Source organism: Macrosteles quadrilineatus, unplaced genomic scaffold (assembly GCF_028750875.1).
Source record: "Macrosteles quadrilineatus isolate MER2022 unplaced genomic scaffold, UCM_ALF_1.0 Scaffold_1__1_contigs__length_201487025, whole genome shotgun sequence".
In the NCBI taxonomy this organism is placed as follows: Eukaryota; Metazoa; Arthropoda; class Insecta; order Hemiptera; family Cicadellidae; genus Macrosteles; species Macrosteles quadrilineatus.
The window spans coordinates 125,907,654-125,922,841 of NW_026542594.1; the positions used below are offsets into that span (position 1 = coordinate 125,907,654).

Consider the following 15,188-nt stretch of genomic DNA (forward strand, 5'->3'; position numbering starts at 1 on the left):
CGTCCATTGCACCAAATGACAGTCAGTGCCTAGCGCAACAATGATAACAAGCCCACACTTTCATATCAACCGGAAGATGATAGATGTATCATATGCCTACAACACTAATACTGACACAAAAACACTCTCCAGTGCCATTTTTAATATCCAAATCTCCCAAATTAAATTAATCCTATATGGCGACTACCGCTAATACTTACCGCAATATTAAATCCGACCTTCATTAGCATTAGATAATTCATATTTCAGTTTGTTAAGATTTAAGGAAAATACACAAATTTATGGGTACCGGTACAGTAGTTGCATCTCTTAGTCCAGTCAATGAAAAAAATAAAACACCCTTTTTCACAACTAAATGGTGGATAACTGGATTTTATATATGTGATAGCATAGATCAAACATACTCCCGTATGTTTAACCTATGGTGATAGATCCACATGGAGAGGTTTATTTTGCCAAAAGTCCCCACTTCTACACCTTGAGCTTTCCCCCACCTCCAAACCTAGAAATTGCAGTGTTATACATAATTGATCATAAGTGGAATACTATATAGGTACACTATTGTGTTGCAATTTGTTTTGATTTATTTCTGATTAGCTTTCCTACAACTTTTGTATTCAAAATGTCTTTCTGTATTTAGGGAGATATAAAATGTTATAAACTTCATTAAAGCTTTGTTTCAGAGTACAGTACACAAGTTTGTTTTCTCAATATATAATATATCATTCTGTATAGAAATAATACGAAAATATGGTTCAAATAAAAGTTTTAGTACGTTCTTAAAGGTTTACAAATATGTTATTTTTTAGTCATCTAGGTGAACTGGTAAATAGCTGGGCGTCGGAAAAGAGAGCGCGTGCGGGCTAGTTGAACACCTCTGCGCTGCGTCATCGCATCTAGCCCAGTAAATAAACGGACAAACTGCATTTTTTTCTAGCTAAATAGGGGAAAGCTGGATTTTATATATGTGATAGAACCACTTAAGACGTTTATTTTCGAAAAGATCCCAATTGTCCCCCTTGATCTTTGCCCCCACCCCCTCCAAACCTGGAAATTACAGTCGTTCACTTTATTGGATATAATTCAAATTCTATGCATGCCATCGTATTGAAATTTCATTTGTTTTATTTATAATTATTTTATCTACCACTTTTGTACTCAAGGTATTCTTCTAAGAATTATTTTCAAAGAGTTATAACATGTAAACTTTGGTAATGTTTATGTTTTAGAGCACAATTTTGTTTTACCCTCTATACATTTTTTACAAATAAAATACGCAAAATGTTTCAAACAAAAGTTTTAGTAGGCTATGTTTCTTAAGGCTTATAAATATACATTTGGTTAGTCGTAATGTACATTTGGGCTCCTCATAAACAGTTATCTATAGCTTGATCAAATTAACAACTTCAGAAACTGGAGGTCTACCAGCACCTTTTCCATGTTGGATACCCGTTCATTCAAACTGCCTGTACCACCGTTTTATAGAATGTTAGAGGATTATGGCCATACTCTAAACGAAACCTTCTTCCACCAGTTATTGCAGAGCTGCTTTCATGAAAACACACTTTGCTTTTTCTTGCACACTAGCTATTTTGAAACTGAGGTCAGTATAATGTTTGATTGGTCACATGTCATACACAGCTGATGTAGAAAGGTCCAAGTTGGCCAACTGACTATACCACAACACATATCATTGAGAAGAAAACATAAATTACACTCACAGTTTAGATGATTTTACGGAATTTTTATAACAACTTTTTTATAATTATTGATATTTTAAAAATTTATTTGTTTGCAGTTATTGTATACAACCGTTTTAAATGTGCCATTTAATGAAACAATTCCCATGTTTCTGAGTTGTTTGGTTATTTATTTAATCTTTTGTGTTCAATAATTTATGACCACCCTTTATTTTCATGTAAGCCTCAAGCTTTTTTGTGCCAAGCTTTTGATAATCACTGTGTTATAATGTTATATAAGGTAAATATCACGACTCCTTATTACAAAATGCATTTCAATTTTATAGTATTGTGTTTAATATAATTTTATACATATCCTAAACCCTAGTAACAAGCTTTTCTAGACCATTTCAAAATTGTATGACGCCTCGGACCACATGATCAGCAATTCATACCTGAATAACCAAAGGGTGAGCTGTTGGTTATGGTTTCACTCAACAAAAATCCCTTTTATCTGGAATTACAACCGTTTCATTTCCAAGTTGAATATTGATAGAGCCCTGTGAATTACGTTACTGATGCACTTTCCGGGATATCTCTTCAGAGACAAGAGGGACTGCAAGCAGAAAAGCTCTAGGAAGGTCTGCCTGGTCTTTATTCTCTTCCCTTTCCTTTCTCATGTCTCTTCGTATTTCGTGTTGAATCCAACCCTCGTTTTGGAGTATAGTGTTATTCACATGGGTTTCATCTTCTACCAGGTCTGCCCTCTCAGAAATACCAATCTGCTTCCTTGGGAGACACGTGCATTATTTAAGAAGACTGTTTATTTCTCCTTTGCCAAAGTATTTACTTGGATTAAGTTGGAGTAGGGTTCCGAAGATCTTTGGGCTGTTGTCCACATTTTGTGAACAGTATTCCTCTGGTTGACAATTACCATGAAGCTTTGTAGGTCCGTACTACAATTCTTGATACTTATCCTTGTTTTTGGATTGGACCATACCTCTCTTTCTCAACATCTTGGCAAGGAATGGTATTTTCTCTCATGATGTTCTGTATTGTTCTTGGATAGGCATCTGTTTTTCTTTTCTTTCTCAGCCTGGAGGGGGTGTCCTTCCATGGATCGATTTGCAGAACCATAGGGAAACTAGTTTTATTCTGATGTTTACATTGTTGGGGTGCACTTGCAGACTAGGTATTTTCTGGACATGCTTGGTCTACACCCTCATCTGGCTAGGTTTCTTCTGTCTCCAATGGGAGTCAAATTTCTGGGCTTGTTTCCTTTCCCATTTTTTTTGTCTCATATCTGTCTAGAGCTGTCCTGCAATGGGCTCATCTGACTTGTCTTGTCTTTGGCCCCAAGTCAGTTCTGGTGGTTACTGGATCCACTACCAGGAATGACCTCCCAGTCAAGATCTGCCATGTTCAGTAAAAGCAGGGACACCTCTGGCAGGACGTTGCTCTTCCCCACACAGCATTGCCTCTAGTGAGGCACTGCATCACAGACTGTCTTGAGATAGTGTCATCTAGGTGGGGCCAGGGCCTTGCCTCTCAGCCTCTCTCTGAAGGGCAGTGAGAGGGAATTAATGTCAGGTCAACCCCGTACAAAGAAAACCCCTACAAACCACCTTCCCTTCACCCTTCCCAAATAATGATTTGAAATTAGCCAAGTACAAACCATGATTTGACAATGGAGAGCCAAACAAGGCAGGAACCGTCTTTAACAAGAATGCAAAAAGAAATTACTGTGAAACTGACTCTTCAACTTATAACAGTGCGTCGCCTACTTCCTTGGCATGCTCAAATAACAGCTCTTCTCCCACAGCTGAGCACCAAGAGGTCGCGAAACCCCCCATGATAAGGAGAAAAAGATACCTTCTACTCCATGTACAAAAGAAGTCTTGCATGCCAAATATACCCAAAACCAAGCGACAAACCCCAAAGGAAAAGTTTCACCAAAGAGAAACAGAGGAAAATAATGAGGTCAATGTATTTAACCAAATTCTAAGTGAATTTTGGACGGACATTGAAATTATCTCCATTGAAAACAATACCTTACTTGGCCTTTCCTCCTTTGTAAACGTATCAACAAGTCAAGATCAAAGAACCTCAGGCCAAAAAAGAAGAAAAAAGTGCAATGGATCTTGAGACAAAGGAATTGTAACAATAGGTGCAAACACCAAAGTTTCACACAGAGTAATACAAACGCCATACACCAGATAAAGTCTCTGGCAACATCCCTGATGGAAAGAACTTAGCGAAACATGCCTAGTACTCTTACCCTCAAAGCATATTGCATCTCTACTCAAGGGGTATCCTTGGGAGTCTTGACTCTTTTATATGACCCTGCCGGTAAGCACCACCAGTCAGGAATGCACCCTAAGCCATTTTGAGCCCCAACACCTATTTTGAAGCCAAATGACCAGCCTCTGAAGACCAATAATCCGATGGGAGGGGGATGTAGAGACCCCCTCCACAAGTGTAGAATGTCACCAATTGTCCGAAAAGAGAGCTAGCCAACTTTTGTCAGAAAAACTGGCTGCATTGAGATTTAATAGAAGCTGCTGCAACATGATAAACAGGCCACCAATACTTAAATTTAAAATTTTCGGGAATTTTCTCTGTAACCAATAAATGTACAATAATGCTTAAACGTACTTAATTATTTGTGTTTTTAAGTTTTACAAAGTGATCTGAGAATGATTTGCAGACTTTTAAATTTGGCGGTTCAAAAATGGGAGAAATCACTTTTTTACTCAATAAACCACCTCTTTTTAAAACCATGTTTCCATAGTCTGATCATGCTGGATCACAAACTCTTTCAAATAAACATAGGTTTACTCGTTTGTATCAAATGTTATCAAATAAATTATTTTTACTTGAGTTGCAGGCAATTATATAATATCATGAGACTTACGATAATAGCCTATTCCTTAAATTGGAAATTTGCTGATACAAGAGCAGTAAAAGACTGCGAGAACCTAGAGGGTTTGAAGAATCAGTGGGGTGAGGCTAGAGGCCAGGAGCACCTGGGCACATTAATACCTGACACAAGGATCCGGATTTGAGTTGGTATGCTGCAAAAAGGGTCAGCTCTAGTTATTGTTCGTATCTTTAAGGCAATTTAGAATTGTACATAGCCTTTTAAATATTGCAAATTGTTTGGGAACAATAAATAAACCTTGTTTGGATCATAGTTTGGATGAGTATCATCAGTCAATAAGGGAATCCTGAAATACCACGAGGAATTCAGAATGGGTGCAGATCAAAAGGTAAGAGAAGGAAAAAAGCTGAAACCAGAAAGTTATTTACAAATCAAGGCCTACAAATTGATATTAAAACGAGCTTAATTACATTCAATATTCGTACAATCCTTGTCAGTACTTGTGTCTTCACAAGACAAGAGTATTTACATTCATATTACTTTGATGAACCACTGAGCGGAAAAAAAAACTCATAAAATACAACATAAAACTTTACAAAATGTTACATTAAGAACTTTTACCTGTGATGGGCGCAAGTTTTTCTTTTCTTTCTAAAGTAATAAAATAATAAAAGGATTTAGAATAGGAAAATTGATAAACAAAATCTATGACGATACTTAGTTTTATAACTCTTAACATAGTTTAGGTTTATATAAAAAAATTCCTTTACATTTTGTCAGTGTTTTACAAAATTATCTGTAAAAAATATGTAAAGTCTTCATTTACAATGGATGAGCTGGAAGAAGTTTTCCCTTGCACGAACCAAAGCCAACTCTGTACCCATCTCCTTGACAGAAACCTGCAATGAGACATCCAGTAGTTAATGCTGTAGTTTATCTCATTTTGTGTAAAAAAAATTATGTTTTTCCTATAATGAAGTCAACTAGGACTATTTTAGTGAGCCAGGCATAAAATCGCAAATGAAATATTACAAATTTAGCATTAAGAATATTCCAATGGTGCTTCTCTTTTAGACTTGCAGCACAGTACACCAAACAAGACAGAACAAATTAATTTGTATTTTATTTATTTTGTTTAGTTTTGCACTTTTTATCGAATGATACTAAAATTGATTTTTAAAGATGTTTGACATTTAAGAAGGGTTGTGTTTGGAGGAAATGAAATGGGAGGAAATTAAATGAAATTTTTTTGTATTATTGGATAGGAAGGATTATTAGCAATGATATGGCAGAGAGAATTTTCTGGCTGCTTGATGGTGTTTGATGATAGATGAATTATTCCAAACCTTTAACAGCAAGAGAAAAATGTTCAAAGGTGTTTTATCTGTCCCGTTGTGTTTTGTTTGAAGTAGTATTGGAATAGTTCCATTTATACTCATGCAAACTTTGCGGTTTCAGTTGCCTTCTGTCAAAATGTTTTGTTGGGTGTTACATAATTGTTTTTCTTCTAACCAATGTATCTTGTTCCTCATGACTGACCAATGCTTTACAGTTTTACACTTTTGTTAACTTTTGGAAATCCTTATGTTAGTGATTACTTTGTTGGATTCACATGTGAACTCCATGTGGATTCTATAATTTAAAGAACCAATTCAACTTAGCAAACATTTTTCACTTAATACTTCCACATACCATTTAGAATAATCTCGTCTCCATCATGCAGAAATCTACGACAGTCTCCACCAAGCAACTTGATTGGTTTGGTTCCCTTCCAGGCGAGCTCCAGCATTGAACCAAATGAGTCTGATGTCTAGAAATCATTCATATTAATTTCTAAGTTTATTACTGAACTAGTTTACTATTTCTCCCTGAATTAAAAAAATAATCAGCCTAATTTGTAGATTTAACCCCATTCCTACAGAAGGGTGGCTTTGGCTTACTTCTTGTCAGATCTGTTGGAAACTTCCAAAAAAACTATCTCCAGGATTAACATTAATAAAATTTGTTTGACAATATTTACATTTGCTACACACAAGCTGTAAATTGATTACCGTACAAATTTATAACCGTAATATGAATTTGCTTACTAAGGTTTTATTTTGCTATTTAAGGTTTTTATTTTAAGGTTTATTTTGCGTAATAAGGTTTTTGATTAACTTGTATGAGGGTTCCAACAGATTCTTATTCTCTTATTTCCAATAGTGCCACTATTCACAGCTAATGAACAAGGTTTTAAGTATTGCACTAAAGTTTTCCATTTCTTAACATGAGCATAATAAAACTGTCTTTGGGTAGGAGAGGGATGATTGAAGAAACGGAGGTGTATAGCTCTTGGTGCATTGTAGTTCTGGCACCTCAATTTACATGTATCAAACACTAAATAAACACTGAGCACTAAAACCAATGATGTTATTGGATAACAAGCTTTGGAGCTATAGTTGAACTTTGTAACTGAGCGGTGCTCCAACTGATTTTTGAGGGCATGATATATCTTATTTAATTGCGTTAAGCCCCAAGCCATGGATTGACTTCAAGAACATTCCTCTTTGTGTCACCACTTGGTATATGAACACAAAAATTTGAGCTTGTATTTATAAAGAAAATTCAAACTCACGCCATCCTATTCAAATTATCATGAGCTTTCCGCTAATACAGATTCAGATGAATACTTACTGGTCCACTAATAGTCCCTGATGCCAACAGATCCCCAGCATGAAGAACACATCCGGAACTAGAATGGTGGGCCAACTGTTGCCTTGCAGTCCAGTAGAGGTACTTGTAGTTGGTACGGCAGATTGTTGCGGCCACTGGACTGTTGTCAGCTGTAGATCAAAGTTACATCACTGCATATTTTATCCTAGCGTTAGTCACAAAAATCATGATTGCATTTTAATTACTCGGTTTAAAAGTTCACATGATATGAAATAATGTCTGCAACACTTTTCCTGATAGTTAAATCTTTTTCTTTCAGGCAAATGAATTTGAGCATTTTTCTCAGTTTCTTTTTATTTTTTGGTAGAATTTTGGCTGATAGGATTTGGATAGCAAAAAGAGTGTCAAAATCACACCTAAGACCCTGTACACATGAGAGCGTCGTAACGCGCGTTACGTGTTGCGCGTTGCAACGCGCGTCCTAGAAACACAGCAATCAAATGAGTGCGTACACATGCAGCGCCAGTGCTTCGGCCAACGCGCGTTGCAACGCGCGCCTCAGAGGTTCATCGTGCAACGCGAGCTACGAAGGTTCTTATGGGACCGTACACATGTGAGCGTTGTAACGCGCGTTTTGGAGTAGAGGGGAGTAGGTTTTATGTATGTTTACTGAGTACTTCTATATAAAATACCTTATGGTAATGACGATGATCTCTTCTGTTAAAATCCAATCCCTAAATGCTCTCACAAGGTGCTAGACAGACTTTAACTTTCGTTAAATAAAGCAATTAGCATCCTCGATTAGGTTACAAAGAAAAAACATACGAGCTAAAATTTCTTGTAAAAAGTGTTCTTAAGGAATTTTCCCGGGGCCGCTTTACTTTTTCCATTTTAATGTCCAAAAGGCAAAAAACGTCATTAATTTAATATTTTATAATTGAAATATTAAATTAAGCTGCAACGAGGGTATTTTTTTTTTCTTTCTTTATATCTATATAGTACTACTCCCTTACAAAAGTTAGTAAAAACTACCTTTTCGACTTTTATGGCTATGCCGAGACATGCTATGAGACAAAATTGCTCAAACGCGCGTTGCAACGCTGTCATGTGTACGCAAAGGCTTATCTGAAGCGCGTTACAACGCGCGTTGCAACGCTCCCATGTGTACGTAGCCTTAGTAGAAAAAAATAACCACTGATGATATGCAGTGAGCACAGCACTGATAACAAATATCATAATGTTTCACACCTTATGTAGGCATCAGCTTAAAATAATGATGTTCCTTTTGAATGCTATGCTTTTGCATGTATGTCTGTTCTCAGTCACTCTGTGTTAATTCTGGAGAACTTCTTGTTTACAGTCACAGTCAATGTTTTCTAAACTATTATCTACTGATGACCAAGTAACTATTTTATGAATGGTCTACTTTTTATTTTTGTATGGTTGAGGTTTCCAGTCAGGGACTTAGCGGGTACATTGATGGTCGATAATAGAAAAACTATCATTTTACAAGAGAATGAGGGGTCAATTCTCTCAGAACCAAAGCTGGCAAAAGTGAGCAATGTTAAAAGCTAACATCTATTTTGAAATTTCACTGTAGTGGCGTGGCTGTATAATCAGAAAGACGGGGCAAACAAATGTTTTCTGCCTCCAACCATACGGTAAAGTCAACATTAAAGGTATATTTATATTAAACTAAATAATAAATTAACAAAATTACAAACAACTTACGTTTCAAATCTACACTCAAGTTGATGTCAAAGTTGAAGGACTCAGAGTGCTGGAGGTAAGGGAAGGGCTTTGGGTGCTGTTCTGGGTTGTCAGTCTTGAAAGGTTCCAAAGCATCAATGGTGACAATCCAGGGTGAAATACTAGTCCCAAGATTCTTTGAGAGGAATGGGCCCAGGGGAACATACTCCCACTTTTGAATATCACGTGCTGAAATTATAAATGTATTTTAATGCAATTCTCTATCCAAGAATACTTTAGTGAGAAATTTCCATGAAATATTGGAGTAGAAAGGCCTTCACAAGATTAAAAGAAGAGATGAAAACCATATTATAATAAGTTTGGATCCAATGATTTGTTAAAAGTTCATTTTTATAATTCAATCATGTCTGCTTGATATTGAACATATACTTTCAAAATATTTTACTAAATAATAATAAATAACTATCAAATTAAAGTTATCAACTCACCACTCCAGTCATTCATGAGAACCAACCCAAAAATATGGTCTTCAGTTTTTTCAATTGGAATCACTTCTCCAAGGCTATTGGAAGGTCCCCCAAAGAAGAAAGCTACCTCCAGTTCAAAGTCCATGTTTTTGCAAGGTCCATATTCTGGTGGCTCGCCTTCAAATGGGCAAGTCTGGCCATTGGGTCGTCTAATTGGAGTACCTGATACGACAACTGTTGAAGCTCTCCCATGATACCCAACTGGTATATGCTTCCTAAAAAAGTAGATGTACATTTAGCAGAATAGCTGAGTGTTTATAGGACTAGCCTTCTATGATGGTGGTCACCAGTTCGATGGTGAGTAAAGTGTGTAGCATTTTGTTTTGATGGTTCAAAGGCTAAGCTTTCAATTACCATCAAGCTTTGAATTACTGACCTGGCTTTAAAATCAGCTTATCTCTAATAAAAAAAAAAAACCAAAACACTCACATTCTACGCACTCACACACTCGCTATAGTTATTTTTTTATGAGTTAGATACTTAGTTGGGTCTCCATCTCATAATCGTAATAATGAATCTTTAGAAGTTTAAAAGTGGATCGTACAGTTACGTGATCACAGTAAAAGAATAATTATTTGAACATAAACTGATCTTTAAAATTGGCTAATGGGGTCAAATTGATTTATGAACAGGGTTCCAAAGTATCCAACTACATGAAAATCAGTTCCATGCAACAAACTTTCTTGAATGATTATGTGCCATATAGTGTAAGTTATATACAGTTGCAGTTTATGGCCATAAATGTAGATTGTGCCAAGTAATGTGAAAAATATGGATTTAAGAAAACGTGAACCACCAAACAGTTTTCTGGCTATTGACAGATAAACCAGTTTTGATTAAAAGTTTTTAATTGAAATTAATTAACAAACAACTTTTTTCTCAATTGTGTACCAATTAAAAAATCATCATTAAATAATTAGTCTTCTTGTAAAAGGTATGATGCAAGACACTTTGTATGAATGTTAACTAGATTAACAGGAAGTGAAAACTTAAATAGATTCACCAAAAATGCTTTCTGATATTAACTTTTTTAAATTTACCTTATAGTGTCACAAAATAATACATGAAATTGGTGTGGTAACAGCATTCCACTTTGCTTTACACTGTTTTACATACAAATACCCCCGCCGCAGCAAACCTGCAGACTAAGCGAATTTCCATATGTCTGATTGGATTTACACTAAAATGTCTACTTAAAAATTTAACATTTATTTCCTATTTAAATAGAATTATTTTAACAGGTTCTTAGGTTTGCTGCATCAGGGAGGGTAAAACTTTTTTTTGTAAAATGTTAATAGTTAGTAAGAAATAAAAACATTTTCCAAATTTGATCAAAATATGTTCATAAACAAGCAAACTACAACAGTTTACTCATTCTCCATAAGAATAACATGGGAATTTAAAATTTACATTTTTTTGGAATTTTCTTCGTAACCATTAGGCGCATACTAACACTTCAATATACTAAATTATTTGTTTTTTTAAGCTCTACAAAATGGTTTGAAAAGATTTTGCAAAATTTTATTTTTTTTGGGTCAAAAATGGGAAAAACCTATTTTTACCCCATAAAACCCCCCGTAAACCCCCGTTCCCATAGTCCGATCATGCTGGTTCGCGAACTCGTTCGAGTTTATCCCGCCTTACACCTTCAAACCAAATTTTATCAAAATCGGACAAAAATTACTCAAGTTATCGTGCGGATGGACACATATATATATATATATATATATATATATATATATATATATATATATCTCTATATATAGATATATAAAAATTTGAACGAATGGTGTTTTTGGCCTCTGGGGACATCAAAATGAAAAAGTAAATCGGTCCCGGGCCTAGGTCTTACCATGAGACCTACGGTAATAGCTACTTCCCTATAGGGAAATTCGCTAAAACACATCGACCTGTGTTTTTTTCTGAGTCTATGGGGAGTGTTCTTCTACTGATAATTTTACGACCACACCACTAGTAATAGTTCAACAGTTTCCCCGATGAAGGGATTACCAATTAGGCAGAAGAGCTGCATTTCCTCCTCGAAACATGGCCCCAACATTCTGAGCATGGTGCATGGATGAGTAGAAGTCGGTGTAGTCTCCAATCTTGGCTGGAAGATGCATTTTTGCCTCGCTTTGAGCAACCAACACGCTAAAAACACAACAACTCCTAGCATTCAGTATCTAGCTGAGAAAGGCAAATACATAATGTGGGAGTTCTATTAGCTAAAAAAATGGATGTGCTTAGGAAGAGTTAAAGGGCAACAAGGTTGGGCTGGAGAGATGAACATATAAATAGGAATAAAGATATAGAAAGAAATAATAAAAGTGCGAACATAATAACATAATAAAGGGTGGTACAAAAAAAAGGAAACCCAAAAATAAATTATTAAATAGTTTACAATTACTTAACTAAACAAAATATGTTCTACGTGTCGTCCTTCGTTAGTTTTTTTTTGTCCTAGTACGCTAGGCACGGGCCCGGAATTGTTTTTCACATTACTTCAGGCTAGATCTAGGAGTTACGGCATTATCAGTTAGATAAAATCCTTAGGAGATTTGGCGGCATTTGAACACGGGACCTCTGGAACCGAAGTCCCACGCTCTAACCACTAAACAAGCTCGTCCTTCGTTAGTAACCAAATTTTCCATTCGGTCCATGATTTTGCTGGCCATCTCAGAGCACTGCTGGGTGATGTTTGTTGCAATATTCATGAAATAGCTCTTAGCGTTTGGGTTTCCTTTTTGTAGCACCACCCCGCATAGGGAATGCGGAAAGAGGCAGTTTTTTTTAGATTTGGTTTTGTAATCAGAAGGATCACCCATGCATTAGATTTTGGGATGGGTTCTATCAGAAAGGTAAAAAGAGGGACTACCAAGACACAAATGCCGCCTGGAGATAAAGGGGGCTTTGTAAAGGCAAGTGGGCTGACAGACATGCATATGGAGTCTGGGGGCAGAAACATGGCATGAGGAAGCTACAAAATGTAAAAGTATAGTAAAAAGTTGCCCTTGTTCCATCATAGATGTTATAGCAGGGTTCAATTTGAGGTGGAGTTCAGTACTACCATAGAATAAACTAAACTCTCTGTAAAGCCATTTTTTTTAGTTTGTATATATTTTCAAAAAAGACAAAACCCTAAACAAATTAAGATGATGCTTATTGTTTATCTGCTATTTATTGTGGCATAGCAAATTTATCTTCAAAGGACGGGATAGCGCATTATTTATCTTCATAGGACGGGGATAAAAGGAGTGGTGACGAGTAAATGTATTATCTATTTTGGTAGGTTTCAGTTTTTAACGTCTCAATTAAAAAATGAGCACAGTGTATTTGCATGTGGATTTACAAAAACAGTATTATCTTTCTGCTGTTTAAAAATTGTGATTTCAGCATTTCCCATTATTTTATTACTTTATATTTCACTGTTTTTGAATAGTGTAGTTGACATTCAACTGAGAAAGGAGTCCAAGGGATTATGTTGGAAACTTATGCTGGGTATGTGTGGTTTTTTACAGCTGTGCTAATCTTAACTGATACGATAAAATGTTCTGGCACTTTATAAAGATGTATACATGGAGTATACATATGCCTTCTGTAAACATTATAAGAACACAAATTATAAACGTATGTTTATGTTCATAAATGACAACCATTCCCATCGATAAGTAATTTTGACTAATAAATTATAAAAGTGAACAAAATATACGATAATTCTTTTTTGTTAATGATTTCAATGGTATTTTGTATGAAAGAAAAAAACTTTTGTGTGCTAGAAGTTTTTAATTCTAAAGCTAAAAACTTGATATTTGTTAGCTGGAAAGTAAAACTTACTCTGGAAGATTTTGAAGAGTCTTGTTGTTCACTGACAGCAGATTTTGCAGCTCCGAGCGAGCCTCTTTCCATGCAGCCTTCGGTAAGCTCATGAAGTCGTTCAGTGAACTCTAAAACCAAACTCTGAGTCATCTATGGCGTTTGTGGTTGACAACAGAACAATAATAGACAAAATCATGCATCTAATAGAAGACTCAAAGCGTAAACTACATAGTAAACAAATTCACTAGTCAGAAACATTTGCTCCAAAAAAAAAAACTATAACAAAGTGAGGGTTGTATATTTTTAAATGTCTAATCTCATTTGAGGTTAGTTCACTTAGGCTAATTTATGGTTAATTTCAATTTTTTTATTTTATATAATTTCTTAAGATACTGTTTCATAAAAAATTAAATTACATTTTAATAGAAACCCATAGTAAAATTGAAGTATTTTTTTCATGTGTATTTGTGTATGTAATAGCGTTCCACAAAACTATACACCACATTTAGTACATATGAATGTTATTTTAATTGTTATTCCTGTACACAAGTTATATCCTCTCAACATATTGGATTATCATCTTTTCCTATGCCTTGTTTTAAAATGCTGCTATATAGTTGAAACCAATGTTTATTTTGGATTCTTACCATAAAAATATGAGAATGAATTGCCTGCTGTACTTTGCTTTAAAAAATAAACAACTTTCCATATAATATATAATTAATTATTACAATTAATGATGACGTACAAGGAATTAATTTTTAGATATTTTACTGATCATAAAAAGTAAAATCTGAAAATTATTTTTCAAATGTCATTTGTAAGCTGCAATAGCACAGGTCTTTGATGAATTGAGAATGTGTATTATATGTAAAACTAGATATTAAACCCCTTTGGTATTTATTACCTCCACAAATAACTATGACAACATATGTTAAAGACTGCTTACTTGGGAGAACACATCTTGATGATTCTTCAGCTGTGGTCCATTGAACAAGTGTTTTATTTTGCTCAAGTCTAAAATTTGATCTCCAATAGCCACCCCAATTCTGTGCTGTTTCTGTTTAACCAAACAAAATACACTTAATATGTTTTTGTTATGACTAATAATGAGTATTTTTTTAGATTTGATAATCAACTATCATTAAAATAAAATACTAAATGGTGCAGTTTTTTAAAGGAGAGGAATAGAAAATATGATATATTTTTCATTAAACCCCCTTTACAGTTACGATAAATTAAATAGTTGGGAAAGAGACAGATAAACAATTCCTATGGAAATGACCACCACATGCAGTTGACCTTGAAATCGTTCCAAGTGATAAACAGAAACCGGTGGGTTATGTCCACAACAAACAGCTAGAGCTAAGTAAACAACTCCAAAATCTGGAATTACACTATCACTATCATGGAATACAAAATCAAATCAACACATTTGTTATCCCTCATTGAATATTACCTTGCAAAGCATTTATTTCAATTCTAAATATACCAAACATTACAACATTGTTTCAATGAATATCAAATAGAATTTTTTTTTTAGTATACAGTTAGAAATAGTGAAAACCAATTCTTTGAAATTTTTTCTACATGAAATCATAAATGTATTTCTATAATCTGCTTAAACAACAGAATAATAAAAGATTAATCTATGCTCATATACAAAAGATTAAATACTGTACTGGTTTATCTTCAATTATGACATAAAGTTTGTTCTACTTACATTGTTTTGTGTTGAAAACACCCCATATGGGAGATTTTCTATGGGAAACTCTGAGTTTTCTGGATAAGGAATAAAACTCTTCATCTCTGTAACCTGTGTTATCTACTAGAAGAGGTTCGTTTTGACTGCTGTCTGTCCAGTATCTGCCTGATTGTGAGCTCTTACTAGTGTGTTTACAATGTTATCAGGGTGTGGTTAGG

General features: G+C 34.9%; 1 protein-coding gene across 1 annotated transcript; it reads right to left on the reverse strand.

The window, feature by feature from the left end:
- Window positions 1–5,288: 5,288 nt before the first annotated feature.
- On the reverse strand, window positions 5,289–15,131 carry LOC128982819 (fumarylacetoacetase-like). Its single transcript, XM_054401835.1, has 9 exons — window positions 14,989–15,131; window positions 14,215–14,325; window positions 13,284–13,393; window positions 11,460–11,600; window positions 9,411–9,664; window positions 8,944–9,150; window positions 7,234–7,382; window positions 6,253–6,370; window positions 5,289–5,459 (listed from the first exon to the last, which is right to left on the reverse strand). The coding sequence occupies exons 1-9, from the start codon at window positions 15,070–15,072 to the stop codon at window positions 5,383–5,385; spliced, it is 1,251 nt and encodes a 416-aa protein (XP_054257810.1). The 5' UTR covers window positions 15,073–15,131; the 3' UTR covers window positions 5,289–5,382.
- Between the last annotated feature and the right edge of the window lie 57 nt (window positions 15,132–15,188).